General features: G+C 39.9%; 1 protein-coding gene across 4 annotated transcripts in view; it reads right to left on the reverse strand.

The window, feature by feature from the left end:
- Positions 1-23,168, reverse strand: part of RTTN (rotatin) — a 202,514-nt gene that overhangs the window by 86,979 nt on the left and 92,367 nt on the right. For all 4 annotated transcript variants that reach the window (XM_034944011.3, XM_063597359.1, XM_063597361.1 and 1 more), the window contains 3 exons: positions 19,324-19,543; positions 2,541-2,669; positions 1,975-2,085 (listed from right to left, as the gene is read on the reverse strand). In XM_034944011.3, coding sequence (XP_034799902.1) covers positions 1,975-2,085; positions 2,541-2,669; positions 19,324-19,543 — 460 coding nt within the window. The remainder of the gene's footprint in view (positions 1-1,974; positions 2,086-2,540; positions 2,670-19,323; positions 19,544-23,168) is intronic.

Genomic DNA, 23,168 nt, shown 5'->3' on the forward strand with positions numbered 1-23,168 from the left:
AGAGGACAGAGAAAGATGCAGAGAATGAAGGAAAGCTGTTGGACTTCCTGGATTCTGTAAGCAAATATGTGCTACAGTGGTCCCTCCCTTATCCATGGGAAATACATTCCAAGACCCCCAGTAGATGCCTGAAACCACAGATAGTGCTGAGCCCTATAACTACTATGTTTTCTCCTACACATACATATCTATGGTAAAGTTTACAAATTAGGCACAGTAAGAGATTAACAATAACTAAAAATAAACTAGAACAATTACAACAATATATTATAATACAAAATACATAAATGTGGTCTCTCTCTCAAAATATCTTATTGTATTGCACTCAGCCTTCTTGTATTGATGTGAGATGATACGATGATTACATAAAGAGATGAGGTGAGGTGAATGATGTAGGCATTGTGAGGGAGGGTTTGGCTACTACTGATCTTCAGGCTGCTTTTGGAAAATGAAACCTCTGATAAGGGAGGACTACTGTATTCTTCAATGAAAAGAATGACCCAAAAAATGATTCAGAGATCACCAGGCTGCTAATCCCACCACAGGACTCAAGGGTGGCTTTTCCTCCTTGGTTTCAAAGACCTCCGATTTCTGTGGGCCAGAATGATGACCCTGCCCAGTGCTTCAGGAACATGGCTGCCCTTGAAGACAGCTTTATGGGCGGGGCTCTTGAAGACAGCCAAAGGGGTGGGGTCACCCCACAGAGCCATCTAGATAGATGCTGTCACTCTGGTGGGCCTGTAAGGCACACCATCAAGCCAAAGAACATTATCCTTGAGCATTAACATCTAATGAAATTTGCTTTGCTAGGCTTTGGACTTGCTTGGGACCCATCACTTCTTCCTTTTTTTCCTATTTCTCTCTTTTGGAATGGGAATGTCTATTCTACCACCATCTTTTGGAAGCACATAACTTGTATGGGTTCACAGGTTCACACCTGCAGAAGAATTCTGTTTCAGGAGGGTTTATATCTGGAGACTTACCCAGATGTGGTTTAGATGATATTTAGATGAGATTTTGGACTTTAGACTTTACAGTTGATTTGGGAATAAGTTAAGACTTTTGAGGTTGTTGAGGGAGAATAAAAGCATTTTGCATGGAAGAAGAACATGAAGTTCAGGGGCTCAGGGATGGAAAACTATGAACTGAATTGCGTCCCTCCAAAACTCATATGTTGAAGTCTTTATGCTCAAGTGACTACATTTGAAGATAGGGTTTCTAGGAGATAATTAAGGTTTAAAGAGATCATAAGGGAGTGGTCCTATCTCAATAAGACTGGTAACATAGTAAAAAAAAAAAAGACAAATCTGTCTCTATACCACCCCTCCCTCCCCTGCCCCACATGCATGGACCAAGGAAAGGCCACGTGAATACACAGCAAGAAGGCAGCCATGTACAAGCCAGAAGAAGAGCCCTCACCAGAACTTGACTATGCCGGCACTCTGATCTTGGACTTTCAGCTTCCAAAACTTCTATGAGAAAAGAAGTGTCTGTTGTCTAAGCCACCCGGTCTGTGGTATTTTGTTATGGCAGCCTAAGCTAAAACAGGGCTTAAATAAAACATAAGGTAGAGTCACTACAATAATCCCATAATATAACTATGTATATGTATATATGTTTTGTGTCTTTTTTTTTGAGATGGAGTCTTGCTCTGTTGCCCAGGCTGGAGTGCAGTGGCACAATCTCAGCTCACTGCAAGCTTCACCTCCCAAGTTCACACCATTCTCCTGCTGCAGCCTCCCAAGTAGCTGGGACTACAGGTGCCTGCCACCACACCCAGCTAATTTTTTTATATTTTTAGTAGAGATGGGGTTTCACTGTGTCAGCCAGGATGGTCTCGATCTCCTGACCTCATGATCTGCCCACCTCAGCCTCCCAACAAGCTGGGATTACAGGCATGAGCCACCGCACCCGGCCCCGTGTCATTTGTTTTTTAATCTAAACACAATACACTTGATTCTCCTTCACACTCACCTCTGGGTCCCGATCAACCCATAATGGAATCAACCAAGCCAATCCTTGTTGAGTAGGAATATGTTCTTCACTATGACTACCCAAAGGCAAGAACCAAAGTGACATCCACTCCTAGAGGGAAAAAAGGGAAACAGAAATACTTTAGGTAAGTTTCTAAAAATAAAATGCAGGAAGGTTAAAACAAGAATGTTTAATGAAAACAACGTAAAAATGTATTTTAGACTTGGTTTTAATCCATTATTCAGCCAAAAAATGCAAACAAAAAAATCTGTTTCTCTTTAAAAAGTTAAACGTAACAATTTTTTGACAGAAGCTATTTTTCCCATAATGTAGACAAAATGTAGTTTTCCAGTGAATGCACATTTGAATCAATTTCAAATAAGATTCATATTTGTTAATATACAACTTCTAAGAAATATTCTAGTCAAAAATCATTCATGTTACCTAAAAAGAAAAGTCAAAAGAGACATTTTCATGTGGCAAGTTTATATGCTTGAAATGTGTTGGACACAGCACATTCCCTTTCAAGCAAATGTTCAGAAGATAGACAGCTTTAACGCGCTCACCGAGCTCCCAGCCTGGGCCATCATCTCATGGGATAAGTGAAGCAAGCAAAGAATTGTGCTCTTTGTAACACCTTTTCCCATGAAGGACATAGCATTTCCTCCACGCTCCACATAAAAAGAAGTAATGACCTGAAAAACAAATGTAAACAATTTCATGGTGGCTTTATTCTCAATGGTATATAAAGATAAATATATAACTGTCTACTGACTTGTATGAATTGAATCCTTACCTTATAAAGTTGTAATATTTTTAGTTTATATACTTAAAAATGAATAAGATGGTAAATTTTATGTTATGGGTATTTTACCATTGTTAAAAGAAAATATTCTTCAGCCTACATAACATAGCAAGACCCAGTCTACTTTAAAAAAGAAAAAAATTAGCCAGGCATGGCAGTGGACACCTGTAGTCCCAGCTATCGGGGAAGCTGAGGAGGGAGGATCACTTGAGCCTGGGAGCTGGAGCTGGAGCTTGCGGTGAGCTATGATTGCACCACTGCACTTGGCCTAAGTTACAGAGTGAGATCCTGTAATTTTTCAAAACAAAAACAAAAATTCTTAGTTTCAATATTTTTCCTTTTAAAGTCTGTAAAAAAAAAAGATGTGTGGTGCCCTCCTAGTACACAGTTGTAACTTAGAATATGCTTATAATATTTTTTAAAATGTTATAGCATCCTTTTAAAGAGTTTATGAATAATTTGTGCTGGTTTTCAAGGGGAACGCTTCCAGCTTTTGCTCATTCAGTATGATATTGGCTGTGGGTTTGTCACAAATAGGTCTTATTATTTTGAGATATGTCTCATCAATACCTAGTTTATTGAGAATTTTTAGCATGAAGAGATGTTGAATTTTATCGAAAGACTTTTCTGCATCTATTGAGATAATCATGTGGTTTTTCTCACTGGTTCTGTTTATGTGATGGATTACATTTATTGATTTGCATATGTTGAACGGGCCTTGCATCCCAGGGATGAAGCCAACTTGATCATGGTGGATAAGCTTTTTGATGTGCTGCTGGATTCGGTTTGCCAGTCTTTTATTGAGGATTTTGCATTGATGTTCCTCAGTGATAATGACCTGAAAATTTCTTTTTTTGTTGTGTCTCTGCCAGATTTTGGTATCAGGATGATGCTGGCCTCATAAAATGAGTTAGGGAGGATTCCCTCTTTTCTATCATTTGGAATAGTTTCAGAAGGAATGGTACCAGATCCTCTTTGTACCTCTAGTAGAATTCGGCTATGAATCCCTCTGGTCCTTTTCTTGGTTGCTAGGCTATTAATTACTGCCTCAATTTCAGAGCCTGTTATTGGTCTATTCCGGAATTCAACTTCTTCCTGGTTTAGTCTTGGGAGGGTGTATGTGTCCAGGAATTTATCCATTTCTTCTAGATTTTCTAGTTTATTTGCGTAGAGGTGTTTATAACACTCTCTGACGGTAGTTTGGATTTCTGTGGGATCAGTGCTGATCTCCCTTTTATCATTTTTTATTGTGTCTATTTGATTCTTCTCTCTTTTCTTCTTTATTAGTCAGGCTAGTGGTCTATCTATTTTGTTGATCTTTTCCAAAACACCAGCTCCTGGATTCACTGATTTTTTGAAGGGTTTTTCGTGTCTCTCTCTCCTTCAGTTCTGCTCTGATCTTAGTTATTTCTTGTCTTCTGCTAGCTTTTGAATTTGTTTGCCGTTGCTTCTCTAGTTCTTCTAATTGTGATGTTAGGGTGTCGATTTTAGATCTTTCCCCCTTCCTCCTGTGGGCATTTGGTGAAACACTGCTTTAGCTGTGTCCCAGAGATTCTGGTATATTGTGTCTTTGTTCTCTTTGGTTTCAAAGAACTAATTTATTTCTGCCTTAATTGTGTTATTTACCCAGTAGTCATTCAGGAGCAGGTTGTTCAGTTTCCATGTAGTTGTGCGGTTTGTAGTTAGTTTCTCAATGCTGACTTCTAATTTGATTCCACTGTGGTCTGAGGGGCTGTTTGTTATGATTTCCATTCTTTTGAGTTTGCTGAGGAGTGTTTTACTTCCAACTATGTGGTCAATTTTAGAATAAGTGCGATGTGGTGCTGAGAAGAATGTATATTCTGTTGATTTGGGGTGGAGAGTTCTGTAGATGTCTATTAGGTCCGCTTGGTCCAGAGCTGAGTTCAACTCTTGAATATCCCTTTTTTTTTTTTTTTCTGAATATCCTTTTTAATTTTCAGTCTCGTTGATCTAATATTGACAGTGAGGTGTTAAAGTCTCCCACTGTTATTTTGTGGAAATCTAAGTCTCTTTGTAGGTCTCTAAGAACTTGCTTTACGAATCTGGGTGCTCCTGTATTGGGTGCATATATATTTAGGACAGTTAGCTCTTCTTGCTGCATTGATCCCTTTATCATTATGTAATGCCTTCTTTGTTTTTTTTTATCTTTGTTGGTTTAAAGTCTGTTTTATCAGTGATGAAAACTGCAACTCCTGCTTTTTTTTTTCTTTCCATTTGCTTGGTAAATCATCCTCCATCCCTTTATTTCAAACTTATGTGTGTCTTGCATGTGAGATGGGTCTCCTGAATACAGCACACTGATAGGTCTTGCCTCTTTATCCAATTTGCCAGTCTGTGTCTTTTAATTGGGGCATTTAGCCTGTTTACATTTAAGATTAATATTGTTATGCGTGAATTGATCCTGTCATTACGATGTTAGCTGGTTATTTTGCCCATTAGTTGATGCAGTTTCTTCATAGCATCAATGGTCTTTATAATTTGGTATGCTTTTGTAGTGGTTGGTACTGGTTGTTCCTTTCCATATTTAGTGCTTTCTTCAGGAGCTCTTGTAAGGCAGGCCTGGTGGTGACAAGATTTCTCAGCATTTGCTTGTCTGTAAAGGATTTTCTCCTTCGCTTTTGAAGCTTAGTTTGGCTGGATATGAAATTCTGGATTGAAAATTATTTTCTTTATTAATGAATATAGGCCCCCACTCTCTTCTGGCTTGCAGGGTGTCTGAGAGAGATCTGCTGGTAAGACTAACAGGGATGGGCTTCCCTTTGTGGGTAACCCGACCTCTCTGGCTGCCCTTAATATATTTTCCTTCATTTCAGCCTTGGTAAATCTGACGATTACATGTCTTGGGGTTGCTCTTCTCGGGGAGCATCTTTGTGGTGATCTCTGTATTTCCTGAATTGGAATGCTGGCCTGTCTTGATAGGTTGGGGAAGTTCTCCTAGGTAATATCCTGAAGAGTTTTTTCCAATTTGGTCCATTCTCCCTGTCACTTTCAGGTATATCAATCAAACGTAGGTTCAGTCTTTTCACATAATCCCATATTTCTTGGAGGCTTTGCTCATTCCCTTTTTTTTTTTTTTTCTCTAATCTTGTCTTCTCGCTTTATTTCATTAAGTTGATCTTGAATCTCTGATATCCTTTCTTCTGATTCATCTATTCGGCTATTGATACTCATGTATGTGTCACGAAGTTCTGGTGCTGTGTTTTTCAGCTCCATCAGGTCATTTATGTTCTTCTCTAAACTGGTTATTGTAGTTAGCAATTCCTCTACCCTTTATCCAAGGTTATTAGCTTCCTTGCATTGAGTTAGAACATGCTCCTTTAGCTTGGAGGAGTTTGTTATTACCTACCTTCTGAAGCCTACTTCTGTCAATTCACCAAACTCATTCTCTATCCAGTTTTGTTCCCTTGCTGGCAAGGAGTTGTGATCCTTTGGAGGAAAAGAGGCATTCTGGTTTTTGGAACTTTCAGCATTTTTGCACTGGGTTTTCCTCATCTTCATGGATTTATCTACCTTTGGTCTTTGATGCTGGTGACCTTTGGATGGGGTCTCTGAGTGGAAGTCCTTTCTGTTGGTGTTGATGCTATTCCTGTTTGTTAGTTTTCCTTCTAACAGTCAGGCCCCTCTGCTGCTGGTCTGCTGGAGTTGGCTGGAGGTCCACTCCAGACCCTGTTTGCCTGGGTATCACCAGCGGAGGCTGCAGAACAGCAAAGATTGCTGCCTGTTCCTTACTCTGGAAGCTTTGTCCCAGAGGGGCACTGCCAGATGCCAGCAGAGCTCTCCTATATGAGGTGTCTGTCAACCCCTGCTGGGAGGTGTCTCCCAGTCAGGAGGCACGGGGTTCAGGGACCAACTTAAGGAGGCAGTCTGTCCCTTAGCAGAGCTTGAGTGCTGTGCTGGGAGATCCACTGCTCTCTTCAGAGCCGGCAGGCAAGAATATTTAAGTTTGCTGAAGCTGTGCCCACAGCTGCCCCTTCCCCAAGGTCAAAAATTTAAAATTTTAAGTGACTACTTGAAAAATAAAATATCTAAATGATCAGGTCCTTATTATCTTCCTCTAAGTCATCTTTGGAGATATCTAACATCTGTGATCTGTGTAATGATTTTTAATTCTAGCTTATAAATGACAAGCCAAGACCTTTGCCAGTATTTTCTTTCAACTTGATATTTTTGTCAGACCTCTGGAATTATACATCATGTATCTGATTTAAAGATTTAATTATCATAGTTTATTCACCTATCATAATTAATCATGCTTAGTTAAAAAGTCTCATTTCACAGCTACAAAAAGCAAATACTCATATTCAAATTTCACTGTGTAGAAACAAGCTAATCTTTTATTAGAAATATGGCTCCCTTCCAAAAAGGAAACAGCTTTAATTACTAAGAAACTATGAAGCAAATCATTTGGACCAACAATGACTTTGTTTCAATGTTCTCTCACATAAGCCTTACTTTATTCTTTAAAAGATGAATTTAGTCATTAGTAGTACAACAGGGATACCTGTTTATGTAATTAATAAACTAAGCAGATAGTCCCAAGATTAAATGTTACCCTGCTACAATTTTTAACAAAAGTGACGGATTCTTTCCTAATATTTGCCTGCCATTTAACATAAAGTCATAAAGATTTTCTGCTCGAGATGTTTTATGAAGCACAAAATGACCTCCTTTTTAAACCAAAGCAAGATTAGCTAATCAAATTTTTTATAACTGTGAAACATTACATAACAGGGACTGTGCTTTTTATGTATCCTTTAGCTAACAAACTGTTACTAAATTTTATTACCTCAAAGACAACTGAACACAGAATGGACTACTGCCTTTTTGCCTACACTTCTTACCTAAAACTAAGCCCTTTTGTTCTCCAATACATTAACAGTTCATTTCAATTTCTGGTATTTGAAACGTAGGTGTGATCTAAAGTCTTTGCATGTAATTTTAAAACAAAAGCACTTCTGATAGTTTCTAAACATAAATGAGGCAACACTTCACTTCTTCTTTAGTTACCGCTGTGGCAGGTCCTCACCTATTCCTGATTTCAAAGAGTAAAACTCATTTTCTAGAGGAGACTGACTCTGTAAAAGGTTGATAAATAGAGTATTTATAAATCACATTACAAAAAATGCTATAAACTAGGTACTTATAGGTTCAATTATATTTTTTTTTAACTTTTAAACTTTTAGGTTCACAGGTAACGTGAATGTTTGTTACACAAGTAAACTCATGAGAACAAAGTTACAACACATCAGAATCTCTGGGACACAGCTAAGGCAGTGTTAAGAGGGAAATTCATAGCACTAAATGCCTCCATCAAAAAGTTAGAAAGATCTCAAATTAACAACTTAACATCACAACTGAAAGAATTAGAGAAGCAATAACAAATCAACCCCAAACTAGCAGAAGACAAGAAATAACCAAAATCAGAGCTGAACTGAAGGAAATCAAGATATGAAAAACCATTCGAAAGGTCACTAGATCCAGGAGTTGTTTTTTTGAAAAACTTAATGAGATAGATAGGCCACTAGCTAGACTAACTGAATTATATTTTAAATGCACTAGAGGAGCTGACTTTCTAAGAAATATTATCATTAACTCTTTAATATACCTGTTTTTTAAAATTCATACATTTCTAATAGACAGCAGAAAATAACTAATTAGTATACTGACAGTTGAACCTTTTTTAATATTTATAATTAAAAAATGAAGTTTATTTTTTTAAATACTTAAAAGTTCTAGAGTACATGTGCACAACGTACAGGTTTGTTACATATGTATACATGTGCCATGTTGGTGTGCTGCACCTGTTAACTTGTCATTTATATTAGGTATATCTCCTAATGCTATCCCTCCACCCTCCTCCTACCCCATGACAGGCCCTGGTGTGTGATGTTCCCTACCCTGTTTCCAAGTTTTTCATTGTTCAATTCCCACTTATGAGCACGAACATGCAGTGTTTGGTTATCTGTCCTTGCGATAGTTTGCTGAGAATGATGGTTTCCAGCTTCATCCATGTCCCTACAAAGGACATGAACTCATCCTATTTTATGGCTGCATAGTATTACATGGTGTATATGTGCCAAATTTTCTTCACCCAGTCTATCGCTGATGGACATTTGGGCTAGTTCCATGAATATAGCAGCATGATTTATAATCCTTTGGGTATATACCCAGTAATGGAATGGCTGGGTAAAATGGTATTTCTAGTTCTAGATCCTTAAGGAATCACCACACTGTCTGCCACAATGGTTGAACTAGTTTACAGTTCCACCAACAGTGTAAAAATGTTCCTATTTCTCCACATCCTCTCCAGCACCTGCTGTTTCCTGACATTTTAATGTTGCCATTCTGACTGGTGTGAGATGGTTTCTCATTGTCGTTTTGATTTGCATTTCTCTGATGATGAGCATTCTTTCATGTGTCTGTTGGCTGCATAAATGTCTTCTTTTGAGAAGTGTCTGATCATATCCTTCGCCCACTTTTTGATGGAGTTTTTTTTTCTTGCAAATTTCTTTAAGTTCTTTATAGATTCTGGATATTAGCCCTTTGTCAGATGGGTAGATTGCAAACATTTTCTCCCATTCTGTAGGTTGCCTGTTCACTCTGATGGTAGTTTCTTTTGCTATGCAGAAGCTCTGTAGTTTAATTAGATCCCATTTGTCTATTTTGGCTTTTGTTGCCATTGCTTTTGGTATTTTAGTCATGAAGTCCTTGCCCATGCCTATGTCCTGAATGGTATTGCCTAGGTTTTCTTCTTGGGTTTTTATGGTTTTAGGTCTAACATTTAAGTCTTTAATCCATCTTGAATTAATTTTTGTATAAGGTGTAAGGAAGGGATCCAGTTTCAGCTTTCTACATATGGCTAGCCAGTTTTCCCAGCACCATTTACTAAATACGGAATGCTTTCCCCATTTCTTCTTTTTGTCAGGTTTGTCAAAGATCAGATGGTTGTGGATGTGTGGTATTATTTCTGAGGGCTCTGTTCTGTTCCATTGGTCTATATCTCTGTTTTGGTACCAGTACCATGCTGTTTTGGTTACTGTAGCCTTGTAGCACAGTTTGAAGTCAGGTAGCGTGATGCCTCCAGCTTTGTTCTTTGGCTTAGGATTGTCTTGGCAATGCAGGCTCTTTTTTATTTCCATTTGAACTTTAAAGTAGTTTTTTCCAATTCTGTGAAGAAAGTCATTGGTAGCTTGATGAAGATGGCATTGAATCTATAAATTACCTTGGCCAGTATGGCCATTTTCATGATATTGATTCTTCCTATCCACAAGCATGGAATGGTCTTCCATTTGTTTGTGTCCTCTTTTATTTTGTTGAGCAGTGGTTTGCAGTTCTCCTTGAAGACGTCCTTCACATCCCTTGTAAGTTGGATTCCTAGGTATTTTATTCTCTTTGAAGCAATTGTGAATGGGAGTTCACTCATGATTTGGCTGTTTGTCTGTTATTGGTGTATAGGAATGCTTGTGACTTCTGCACATTGATTTTTGTATCCTGCGACTTTGCTGAAGTTGCTTATCAGCTTAAGGAGATTTTGGGCTGAGACAATGGGGTTTTCTAAATATACAATCATGTCATCTGCAAACAGGGACAATTTGACTTCCTCTTTTCCTAACTGAATACCCTTTATTTCTTTCTCCTGCCTGATTACCCTGGCCAGAACTTCCAACACTGTTGAATAGGAGTGGTGAGAGAGGGCATCCCTGTCTTGTGCCAGTTTTCAAAGGGAATGCTTCCAGTTTTTGCCCATTCAGTATGATATTGGCTGTGGGTTTGTCATAAATAGCTCTTATTATTGCGAGATACGTCCCATCAATACCTAATTTACTGAGAGTTTTTAGCATGAAGGGCTGTTGAATTTTGTCAATGGCCTTTTCTGCATCTATTGAGATAATCATGTGGTTTTTGTCTTTGGTTCTGTTTATATGATGGGTTACGTTTATTGATCTGTGCATGTTGAACCAGCCTTGCATCCCAGGGATGAAGCCCACTTGATCATGGTGGATAAGCTTTTTCATGTGCTGCTGGATTCAGTTTGCCAGTATTTTATTGAGGATTTTTGCACTGATGTTCATCAGGGATATGGTCTAAAATTCTCTTTTTTTGTTGTCTCTCTGCCAGGCTTTGGTATCAGGATGATGCTGGCCTCATAAAATGAGTTAGGGAGGATTCCCTCTTTTTCTATTGACTGGAATAGTTTCAGAAGGAATGGTACTAGCTCCTCTTCGTACCTCTGGTAGAATTCAGCTGTGAATCCATCTGGTCCTGGACTTTTTTTGGTTGGCAGGCTAATAATTATTGCCTCAATTTCAGAGCCTGTTATTGATCTATTCAGAAATTGAACTTCTTCCTGGTTCAGTCTTCGGAGGGTGTATGTGTCCAGAAATTTATCCATTTCTTCTAGATTTTCTAGTTTATTTGCATAGAGGAGTTTATGGTATTGTCTGATAGTAGTTTGTATTTCTGTGGGATCGGTGTTGATATCCCCTTTATCATTTTTTATTGCATCTATTTGATCCTTCTCTCTTTTCTTCTTTATTAGTCTTGCTAGTGGTGTATCTATTTTGTTGATCTTTTCAAAAAACCAGCTCCTGGATTCACCGATTTTTTTTAAGGGTTTTTGTGTCTGTATCTCCTTCATTTCTGCTCTGTTCTTAGTTATTTCTTGCCTTCTGCTAGCTTTTGAATGTGTTTACTCTTGCTTTTCTACTTCTTTTAACTGTGATGTTAGGGTGTCAATTTTAGATCTTTCCTGCTTTCTCCTGTGGGCATTTAGTGCTATAAATTTCCCTTTAGACACTGCTTTAAATGTGTCCCAGAAATTCTGGTATATTGTGTCTTTGTTCTCACTGGTTTCAAAGAGCATCTTTATTTCTGCCTTCATTTCGTTATGTACCCAGTAGTCATTCAGGAGCAGGTTGTTCAGTTTCCATGTAGTTGAGCTGTTCTGAGTGAGTTTCTTAATCCTGAGTTCCAGTTTGATTGCACTGTGGTTTGAGACACAGTTTATCATAACTTCTGTTCTTTTTCATTTGCTGAGGAGTGCTTTAATTCCAACTATGTGGTCAATTTTGGAATAAGTGTGATGTGGTGCTGAGAAGAATGTACATTCTGTTGATTTGGGGTGGAGTGTTCTGTAGATGCCTATTAGGTCCACTTGGTGCAGAGCTGAGTTCAAGTCCTGGATATCCTTGTTAACTTTCTGTCTCATTGATCTGTCTAATGTTGACAGTGGGGTGTTAAAGTCTCCCATTATTATTGTGTGGAGTCCAAGTCTCTTTGTAGGTCTCTAAGGACTTGCTTTATGAATCTGGGTGCTCCTGTACTGGGTGCATATATATTTAGGATAGTTAGCTCTTCTTCTTGAACTGATCCCTTTACCATTATGTAATGGCCTTGTCTCTTTAGCTCTTTGTTGGTTTAAAGTCTGTTTTATCAGAGAGAGGATTGCAACCCCTGCCTTTTTTTGTTTTCCATTTGCTTGGTTGATCTTCCTCCATCCCTTTATTTTGAGCCTATGTGTGTCTCTGCACGTGAGATGAGTCTCCTGAATATAGCACACTGATGGGTCTTGACTCTTTATCCAACTTCCCAGTCTGTATCTTTTAATTGGAGCATTTAGACCATTTACATTTAAGGTTAATATTGTTATGTGTGAATTCAATCCTGTCATCATGATGTTAGCTGGTTATTTTGCTCGTTAGTTGATACAGTTTCTTCCTAGCATCAATGGTCTTTACAATTTGGCATGTTTTTGCAGTGGCTGGTACCGCTTGTTCCTTTCCATGTTTAGTGATTCCTTCAGGAACTCTTGTAAGGCAGGCCTGGTGGTGACAAATCTCTCAGCATTTGCTTGTCTGTAAAAGATTTTATTTCTCCTTCACTTATGAAACTTAGTTTGGCAGGATATGAAATTCTGGGTTGAAAATTCTTTTCTTTAAGAATGTTGAGCCCGGCTGCCCCGTCTGGGAAGTGAGGAGCGCCTCTGCCCGGGCGCCCCATCTGGGAAGTGAGGAGCGCCTCTGCCCGGGCGCCCCGTCTGGGAAGTGAGGAGCGCCTCTGCCCAGCTGTCCCGTCTGGGAAGTGAGGAGCGCCTCTGCCCGGCTGCCCCGTCTGGGATGTGAGGAGCGCCTCTGCCCAGCCGCCACCCCGTCTGGGAAGTGAGGATCGCCTCTGCCTGGCCGCCCCGTCTGGGAAGTGAGGAGCACCTCTGCCTGGCTGCTGTGCAATCTTCCAAGCATGAAGTGACAGCCTTTCTGCAGGGGTACCCAACAGCTCCAAAGAGACAGCGACCATCGAGAACGGGCCATGATGACTATGGCAGTTTTGTCAAAAAGAAAAGGGGGAAATGTGGGGAAAAGAAAGAGAGATCAGATTGTTACTGTGTCTGTGTAGAAAGAAGTAGACATAGCAGACTCCATTTTGTTCTGTACTAAGAAAAATTTTTCTGCCTTGGGATGCTGTTAATCTATAACCTTACCCCCAACCACGTGCTCTCTGAAACATGTGCTGTGTCAACTCAGGGTTAAATGGATTAAGGGCAGTGCAAGATGTGCTTTGTTAAACAGATGCTTGAAGGCAGCATGCTGGTTCAGAGTCACCACCACTCCCTAATCTCAAGTACCCAGGGACACAAACACTGCGGAAGGCCGCAGGGACCTCTGCCTAGGAAAACCAGAGACCTTTGTTCAAGTGTTTATCTGCTGACCTTCTCTCCACTATTATCCTATGACCCTGCCACATCCCCCTCTCCAAGAAACACCCAAGAATGATCAATAAATACTTTAAAAAAAAAAAAAAAAAAAGCAAATCATTAAAAAAAAGAATGTTGAATATTGGCCCCCACTCTCTTCTGGCTTATAGAGTTTCTGCCGAGAGATCCGCTGTTAGTCTGATGGGCTTCCCTTTGCGTGTAACGGGACCTTTCTCTCTGGCTGCCCTTAATATATTTTCTGTCATTTCAACTTTGGTGAATCCGACAATTATGTGCCTTGGAGTTGCTCTTCTCAAGGAGTATCTTTGTGGCATTCTCTGTATTTCCTGAATTTGAATGTTGGCCTGCCTTGCTAGGTTGGGGAAGTTCTCCTGGATAATATCCTGAAGAGCGTTTTCCAACTTGGTTCCATTCTCCCCGTCACTTTCAGGTACAACAATCAAATGTAGATTTGGTCTTTTCACATAGTCCCATATTTCTTGGAGGCTTTGTTTGTTTCTTTTTATTCTTTTTTCTCTAAACTTCTCTTCTCGCTTCATTTCATTCATTTGATCTTCAATCACTGATACCCTTTCTTCCACTTGATCAAATCAGCTACTGAAGCTTGTGCATATGTCATGTAGTTCTTGTGCCATGATTTTCAGCTCCATCAGGTCATTTAAGGTCTTCTCTATACTGTTTATTCTAGTTAGCCATTCGTCTAATCTTTCTTCAAGGTTTTTAGCTTCTTTGTGATGGGTTCGAACATCCTCCTTTAGCTTGGAGAAGTTTGTTATTACCAATCTTCTGAAGCCTTCTTCTCTCAACTTGTCAAAGTCATTCTCCGTCCAGCTTTGTTCCGTTGCTGACAAGGAGTTGTGTTCCTCTGCAGGAGAAGAGGTGCTCTGATTTTTAGAATTTTCAGCTTTTCTGCTCTGTTTCTTCCCCATCTTTGTGGTTTTATCTATCTTTGGTCTTTGATGATGGTGACGTACAGATGGGGTTTTGGTGTGGATGTCCTTTCTGTTTGTTAGTTTTCCTTCTAACAGTCAGGACCCTCAGCTGCAGGTCTGCTGGAGTTTGCTGGAGGTCCACTCCAGACCCTGTTTGCCTGGGTATCACCAGCGGAGGCTGCAGAAGAGCAAATGTTACAGAACAGCAAATGTTGCTGCCTGATCCTTCCTCTGGAAGCTTCGTCTCAGAGGGGCACCCGGCTGTATGAGGTGTCAGTTGGCCCCTACTGGGAAGTGTCTCCCAGTTAGGCTACTCTGGGGTCGGGGACCCACTTGAGGAGGCTGTCTGTCTGTTCTCAGATCTCAAACTCTGTAATGGGAGAACCAGTACTCTCTTCAAAGCTGTCAGACAGGGACGTTTAAGTCTACAGAGGTTTCTGCTGCCTTTTGTTCAGCTATGCCCTGCCCCCAGAAGTGGGGTCTACAGAGGCAGGCAGGCCTCCTTCAGCTGTGGTGGGTTCCACCCAGTTCGAGCTTCCCGGCCACTTTGATTACCTACTCAAGCCTTAGCAATGGCGGACACCCCTCCCCCAGCCTCGCTGCCACCTTGCAGTTCGATCTCAGACTGCTGTGCTAGCAGTGAGCGAGGCTCTATAGGCGTGGGACCCTCCAAGCCAGGCGTGGGATATAATCTCCTAGTGTGTTGTTTGCTAAGACCATTGGAAAAGCACAGTATTAGGGTGGAAGTGTCCCAATTTTCCAGGTACCATGTGTCATGGCTTCCCTTGGCTTGGAAAAGGAATTCCCTGACCTCCTACGCTTCCTGGGTGAGGCGATGCCCCGCCCTGCTTCTGCTCACAGTCCGTGGGCTGCACCCACTGTCCGACAAGCCCCAGTGAGATGAACCCGGTACCTCAGTTGGAAATGCAAAAATCACCCGTCTTCTGCGTCGCTCATGCTGGGAGCTGTAGACTAGAGCTGTTCCTATTTGGCCATCTTGGAACCTCTCCGAAATTTATTTTATTAAAGGGACTCCAGTGAAATTCATATTAAATTTTATAGTACAGCAAAGAGTATTTATGATCTTTAAATTTGTTTTAAAAACAATATGTGCTTTTGGAAAAAAGTTCTAGATAAGACCAGATAAAAATATATATATACATTATTTAAATCATTATTTAGTAATAAAAATACAAAAATAAAACATATTTTTATAATCATTTATGCCACATTTCCAAAATGTTTTTCAAACTGTATCTTAATTTAAAAACTATACACAATATATATGTATTATGTAGCACATATATTAATTAACTGATTCACTAACCACTATGTAAAAACCATGGTGCTAGGTCAATGAAGTAGCCATGGGATAGTAGAAATAGCCCAAAGATGATACTTATAAGCTCATAGTCTACTAGAGCAATGCAGAAAACAAAATAAAGGTCCAGGTACAGTGGCTCATGCCTGTAATAGCACCACTTTGGTAGGCCAAAGTGGGAAGATCATTTGCGCCAAAGAATTCAAGACAAACCTGGGCAACATAGTGAGACCCATCTCTACAAAAAAATTAAACCAGCCAGGTGTAGTGGTGCACACCTGTGGCCCCAGCTACTTGGGAGGCTGAGGTGGGAAGATCACTTGGGCTCAGGAGGTTGAGGCTGTAGTGAGCTGTGATTGCACCACTGCATTCCAGCCTGAGCAACAGGGTAAATCCTGTCTCAAAGAAATAAAGTAAAGTAAATAAAAATATAATGTATTAAGTAATAGCCACATATATAAATTGTTACAGGTATATAACCTACAGGAAAGGCCAAACAGTATTAGGTAAGTATCCAACCTTGGAAGAATAAGAAAAGGTTTACCAAATGAAGGTAAATAAATAAGTTAGATCTTAAATTTTTTGTAGATATTGCCATCCCTAAAAGAGAGGAAACTATGTGAAAGAAGCAGTCTTTTTAAAGTGCATTTTTATTTTGGAAAAACAGCCAGATATAACTGAAAATTCAGAGACGTGGGAAAAAACTACAATGGAGGCAAATCTCTAAATGCAAAATATTGAGTCTTATGCTCTTGAAAAAAAAAAAGAGGTTTGGATTGAAAAATTTATGTTTCTGAAAAATAATCTGGCAATAGGTAGAGATTATATGATGTCAAGAAGTCACCCACAGCATGAAAAAAAACAGGAGGTTATAGATACAATTTTATCAGAAAATTCCTGTCTAGAATGTCTACTGCTATCACTATCAATTTACTTATCTTTCAAAATCTAACTCTACAGTGCTTCCTACAAGAGTCATTCTTGAGGTCTCAACACAGTTAGCAATCAAAACAAGGCTGACAGATTTGTCCAGTAAGAAAACAATGAGTAATTTTTGGATTCAGACAGTTTATTACCTACATAAACAGCAAAAGCAAGAATAGTCAAAGGTGCCAGCTACTAGTATCCCTTGCACAGGATGACATTGAAACAAAGGGGCCAGATGACTATAACAAAGATGTAGGACACTCTGTTGTGGAGAAGCCCATGCCGTGTTGCAGTAAAGCAGTTTTATAAGCTGTAGCTATGCCCCAAGGAGAGCAAGGCAGAAAGCCCAGTGCTCGTCGGAACCTAGGAACCAATAAGAAACGGGCTCCTAACTGACTTCCTAATAGACTGTGAAGTAAATGAGAATCAATCTTGCATAGTCAGCTGCTCATAAGCCTTTCATATTCTCATGTTCCAGAAGGATCACAGGAAATTCTGCCAAGATTTAGATTGGCTGTAGTTAAGCCTTATCTATGAAGCCCAAGGGCAGATATGCAAAATTGTCAGGCCACTGTGATGAGGCTGTTCTCATAGAACTATGTACAACCATATCATTGTCATATTTATTATATCACAGTAGAAATATTTTGACCTAAATGATGATAAAAACATGGCATAAGGCCATGCTTAGAGGATTAGAGCTAAAAACACACATTTGAGAAAGACTTTTTAAAAAATCAATGACGTAAGCCTCTACCTTAAAATGTTAGAAAAAAGAGCTGTAAACTAAACTAAAAGTAGAAGGAGATAATAAATATTGGCAGAAATAAAACAGGAGAAAAAAGTTAAAGAGAGGCTCAACAAAGCCAAAGGTTCATTCTATTAGAAAGATAAACCAAGAAAAATTGAGAAAGGAATAATTAATGTCTGCAATGAAAGGGGACCTCACTACAGATTCAGCAGACATTAAAAGTGTAAGATGATTTGATGAATACCTTCACAGTAACAAATTTTAAAAATTAGATAAAAAGTTTTTAAGTTCTACAAAAACATAACTTACTAAGGCTGACACACGTAAAAAGAAACTCTGAACGATTTTAGATCTATTTAAAAAGTCATTTCAGGCCAGGCGCAGTGGCTCACACCCGTAATCCCAGCACTTTGGGAGGCCAAGACGGGTGTGGATCACCTGAGATCAGGAGTTCGACACCAGCCTGGCCAACCTGGTGAAACCCTGTCTCTACTAAAAATACAAAAATTAGCTGTGCATGGTGGCAGGCGCCTGTAATCCCAGCTATTTGGGAGGCTGAGGCAGGAGAATCACTTGAACCCGGGAGGCAGAGGTTGCAGTGAGCTGAGATCATGCCATTGCACTCCAGCCTGGGCAACAGAGCAAGACTCTGTCTCAAAAAAAAAAAAAAAAGTCATTTCATTTCACAATTTACAATCTTCCCAAAAAGAAAACTGCAAACCAAGATTGTTTCACGATCAAATTCTACCTAACATTAGAGAACAAAATCACACTAATGCAAATCAGCTATTCCAAAAAAGAAAGTTATATAAAGGAAAAGATTTAAAATGGTTGAAAAAGTCACGTTCTTACAATCTCACATTCTCCCATTTTAGTCATAAGAACGGAATGATTTTGATTATTAAAAACCTGACAAATTCTTTAAGAGAAAAAAGATGCAAAATTCGAAAAACTTTTTTACATGAGGAAATAGAATAATTCTAAAAACTTCAGAATTCTAAAAAATTGAGAAACGAAATCCACTAATATATAAAAAGAGTAATACATCACAACCTAACTGAAATGTTTCGAGAAATGCAAGGTTGTTTAACATTTTAAAATCAATCAGTAATGGAATATAAGGGAAAAATCATGTGATTATCTTAAAAGATACAGAAAAAAGCAATATACAACTATGAATTAAAAAACAAAGCTCCTAGCAAAACAGGACAAAAGAAAACTTCCTTAACTTGATTTTTCTTAATTGACAAAAAAAAAACTATAAACAGCATACTGAAGGGTGAAAAATTAAAGGCTTTTGTTTTGATATTGGAAATAAGAATTGCCTGATACATGGTCAACATATAAAAATTGGCTATATTTACATATTTCAATAACAGAAGATAAAATTTCAAAAAAGATGCTCATTTTCACCAAAAGATAAGAATGTTCATAGCAGTAGCATCTAGAACTGCACAAACTGGAAGAAAAAGAAAAAACAAATATCCTTTAACATTGTACAGCCTGAGTATACCGTATACAAAATGCTTGGGACCAGAAGTGTTTGAATTCTGGAGTTCTTTGGATTTTGAAATATCTGTATCATATACTTACTGGTTGAGCATTCCTAATCCAAAAATCCAAAATCTGAAACGCTCTAGCGAACACTTCCTTTGAGCATCAAAAGTTTCCATTTATTTCTTTTGAAAATGAGGGTATTTATAAAAGTGACCTTCCTTACTTAACTATTAATAAAAATCACTAAAACATTTCACTATTATGACTTATATAAATAATGTATAATATTCTACATTGAATAGAGTAACATATAATGCACTTGTGGCCTGGCATAAAGTAAAAGCAACTAATAGTGAATAACTACCATATGCTATTTTTACTTACCTCAAGGAGACCTGACAAGTACTTCACACAGATATCTAGAGGGTTTGTGAGAGGAGAGTGTGAGCTCCATCCCGGAAACGCAGTGAGGTTAGCCATCCCTCGTAAAGTCCGCTCAAGGGACGGCAGGCCATAGAAATGAGGCGCATCCGTCACTTTCAGACACTGGAGCAGTTTCAGAGCCAGCTGCGTTTGAAAAACGTAAAGAAGTTCCGAGCATTTCCTATGTATGCAAAAGAGGGAAAATCAATCACCAAGGAAGTATAATGGGCTTCATGGGCTATCTTACTGGCTATAAAAGGTTACTTAAACTCATAGTAATAGAAAAAAATGAACCAGACAAAATGGCAGAAAATAGTCTCTATCAAAATGAGACTTTTCAAGGAAAGCATAAAATACCAACTAGAGAATGTCATATAAAATACAAGTAACAATTACACTGGGCCAGGGGCTGTGGCCCACCCCTATAATCCCAGTGCCTTGGGAGCCTGAGGTGGGAGGATTGCTTGCGGCCAGCTTGAGCAACACAACACAGTGAGACCTCATTTCTAAAGAAATGAAATAAAATAAAATTAAAATAAAAAAAATTAGCCAGGTGTGGTGGTGCACACCTATAGTCCCAGCTACTCAGGAAGCTGAGGCAGGAGGATCTCTTAAGCCCTGGAGCTTGAGGTTACAGTGAACTAAGAATGTGTCACTGCACTCCAGCCGGGGTGACATAGTGAGACCCCCATCCCTTTTTTTAAAAAAAAAAAAAAAAAAAAGGTTGGGGGGATTGCTGGCAAGATGGTCAAATAGGAATAGCTCCAGTCTGCAGCTCCCGGCAAGATCGACGCAGAAGGCGGGTGATTTCTGCATTTCCAACTAAGGTACCCGGTTCATCTCACTGGGACTGGTTGGACAGTGGGTGCAGGGCACAGAGGGCAAGCTGAAGCAGGGTGGAGCATCGCCTCACCTGGGAAGCGCAAGGGGTCGGGGAATTTTCTCCACCACCCAAGGGAAGCCGTGACAGACTGAGCCTGAGGAACTCCTGCACAGATACTGCGCTTGTCCCACGGTTTTCGCAACCTACAAACCAGGAGATTCCCTCGGTTGCCTACCCTACCAGAGCCCTGGGTTTCAAGCACAAAACTGGGCGGCCATTTGGGCAGACACCAAACAAGCTGCAGTAGTTCTTTTTTCCCATACCCCAGTGGCGCCTGGAACAGCAGCGAGACAGAAGTGTTCACTCCGCTGGAAAGGGGTGCTGAAGCCAGGGAGCCAAGTGGTCTGGCTCAGCAGGTCCCACTCCCACGGAGCCCAGCAAACTAAGATTCACTGGCTTGAAATTCTCGTTGCCAGCACAGCAGCAGTCTGAGATTGACCTGGGACGCTAGAGCTTGGTGAGGGGAGGGGCGTCCGCCATTGCTGAGGCTTGAGTAGGCAGTTTTACACTCACAGTGTAAACTAAGCCACTGGGAAGTTCGAACTGGGCACAGCCCACTGCAGCTCAACAAGGCTGCCATGGCCAGATTGCCAGATTTCCCTTGTCTGGGCAGGGCATCTCTGAAAAAGTGGCAGCAGCCCCAGACAGGGACTTATAGATAAAACCCCCATCTCCCTGGGACAGAGCACCTGGAGAAAGGGGAGGCTGTGGGCGCAACTTCATCAGATTTAAACATCCCTGCCTGACGACTCCGAAGAGAGCAGTGGACCTCCCAGCACACCGATCAAGCTCTGCTAAGGGTCAGACTGCCTCCTCAAGTGGGTCCCTGACCCCCGTGTATCCTGACTGGGAGATACCTCCTAGTAGGGGCCAACAGACACTTGATACAGAAGAGCTCTGGCTGGCATCTGGCAGGTGCCCCTCTGGAACGAAGCTTCCAGAGGAAAGATCAGGCAGCAATATTTGCTGTTCTGCAGCCTCCGCTGGTGATACCTAGGCAAACAGGGTCGAGAGTGGACCTCTAGCAAACTCCAGCAGACCAGCAGCACATGGGCCTGTCAGAAGGAAAACTAACAAACAGAAAGGAACAGCACGTCCACTCAAAGACCCCAACCGAAGGTCACCAAGAAAGGATATCAGTGATAGAAGATCAAATTAATGAAATAAAATGTGAAGACAAGATTAGAGAAAAAAGAATAAAAAGGAACAAACAAAGGCTCCAAGAAATATGGGACTATGTGAAAAGGCCAAATCTATGTTTGATTGGTGTACCTGAAAGTGACAGGGAGAATGGAACCAACTTGGAAAACACTCTGCAGGATATTATCCAGAAGAACTTCCCCAATCTAGCAAAACAGGCCAACATTTCAATTCAGGAAATACAGAGACCACCACAAAGATACTCCTCAAGAACACATAATCATCAAGACACATAATCATCAGATTTACCAAAGATTAAATGAAGGAAAAAATGTTAAGGGCAGCCAGAGAGAAAGATCAGGTTACCCACAAAGGGAAGCCCATCAGACTAACAGCAGATCTCTCAGCAGAAACGTACAAGCCAGAAGAGAGTGGGGGCCAATATTCAACCTTTCTAAAGAAAACAATTTTCAACCCAGAATTTCATATCCAGCCAAACTAAGCTTCATAAGCAAAGGAGAAATAAAATCTTTTACAGACAAGCAAATGCTGAGAGATTTTGTCACCACCAGGCCTGCCTTACAAGAGCTCTTGAAGGAAGCACTAAATATGGAAAGGAAAAACCGGTACCGGCCACTGCAAAAGCATACCAAATTGTAAAGAACATCGACGCTATGAAGAAACTGCATCAACTAATGGGCAAAACAACCAGCTAGCATCATAATGACAGGATCAAATTCACACATAACAATATTAACCTTAAATGTAAACGGGCTAAATGCCCCAATTAAAAGACACAGACTGGCAAATTGGATAAAGAGTCAAGACCTATCAGTGTGCTATATTCAGGAGACCCATCTCACATGCAAAAAACACACATAGGCTCAAAATAAAGGGATGGAGGATGATTTACCAAGCAAATGGAAAGCAAAAAAAAAAAAAAAAGCAAGAGCTACCATCCTTATCTCTGATACAAAAGACTTAAAACCAACAAAGATCAAAAGAGAAAAAGAAGGGCACTACATAATGATAAAGGGATCAATACAGCAAGAAGAGCTAACTATCCTAAATATATATGCACCCAATACAGGAGCACCCAGATTCATAAAGCAAGTTCTTAGAGACCTACAAAGAGACTTAGACTACCACACAATAACAGTGGGAGATTTTAACACCCCACTGCCAATATTAGACAGATCAACAAGACAGAAAATTAACAAGGATATTCAGGACTTGAACTCAGCTCTTGACCAAGCGGACCTAATAGGCATCTACAGAACTCTTCACCCCAAATCAACGGAATATACATTCTTCTTAGCACTTCATCGCACTTATTCTAAAATTGACCACATAATTGGAAGTAAAACACTCCTCAGCAAATGCAAAAGAACGCAAATCATAACAAACAGTCTTTCAAACCACAGTGCAATCAAACTGGAACACAGGATTAAGAAACTCACTCCAAACCGCACAACTACATGGAAACCGAACAACCTGCTCCTAAATGACTACTGAGTAAATAACGAAATGAAGGCAGAAATAAAGATGTTCTTTGAAATCAATGAGAACGAAGACACAATGTACCAGAATCTCTGGGACACATTTAAAGCAAAAAACAAAACAAAACAAAAAAGGAAAATTTCAGGCCAATATCCCTGATGCACACTGATACTAAATCCTCAAAGATGTTGAATAGGTATTTCTCCGAAGAAGATACACAAATAGCCATAAGAACATGAGAAGATGCTCAAAATTATTTTTCATTGGGGAAATGCAAATAAAA

This window comes from Pan paniscus, chromosome 17, assembly GCF_029289425.2.
Source record: "Pan paniscus chromosome 17, NHGRI_mPanPan1-v2.0_pri, whole genome shotgun sequence".
Lineage (NCBI taxonomy): Eukaryota > Metazoa > Chordata > Mammalia > Primates > Hominidae > Pan > Pan paniscus.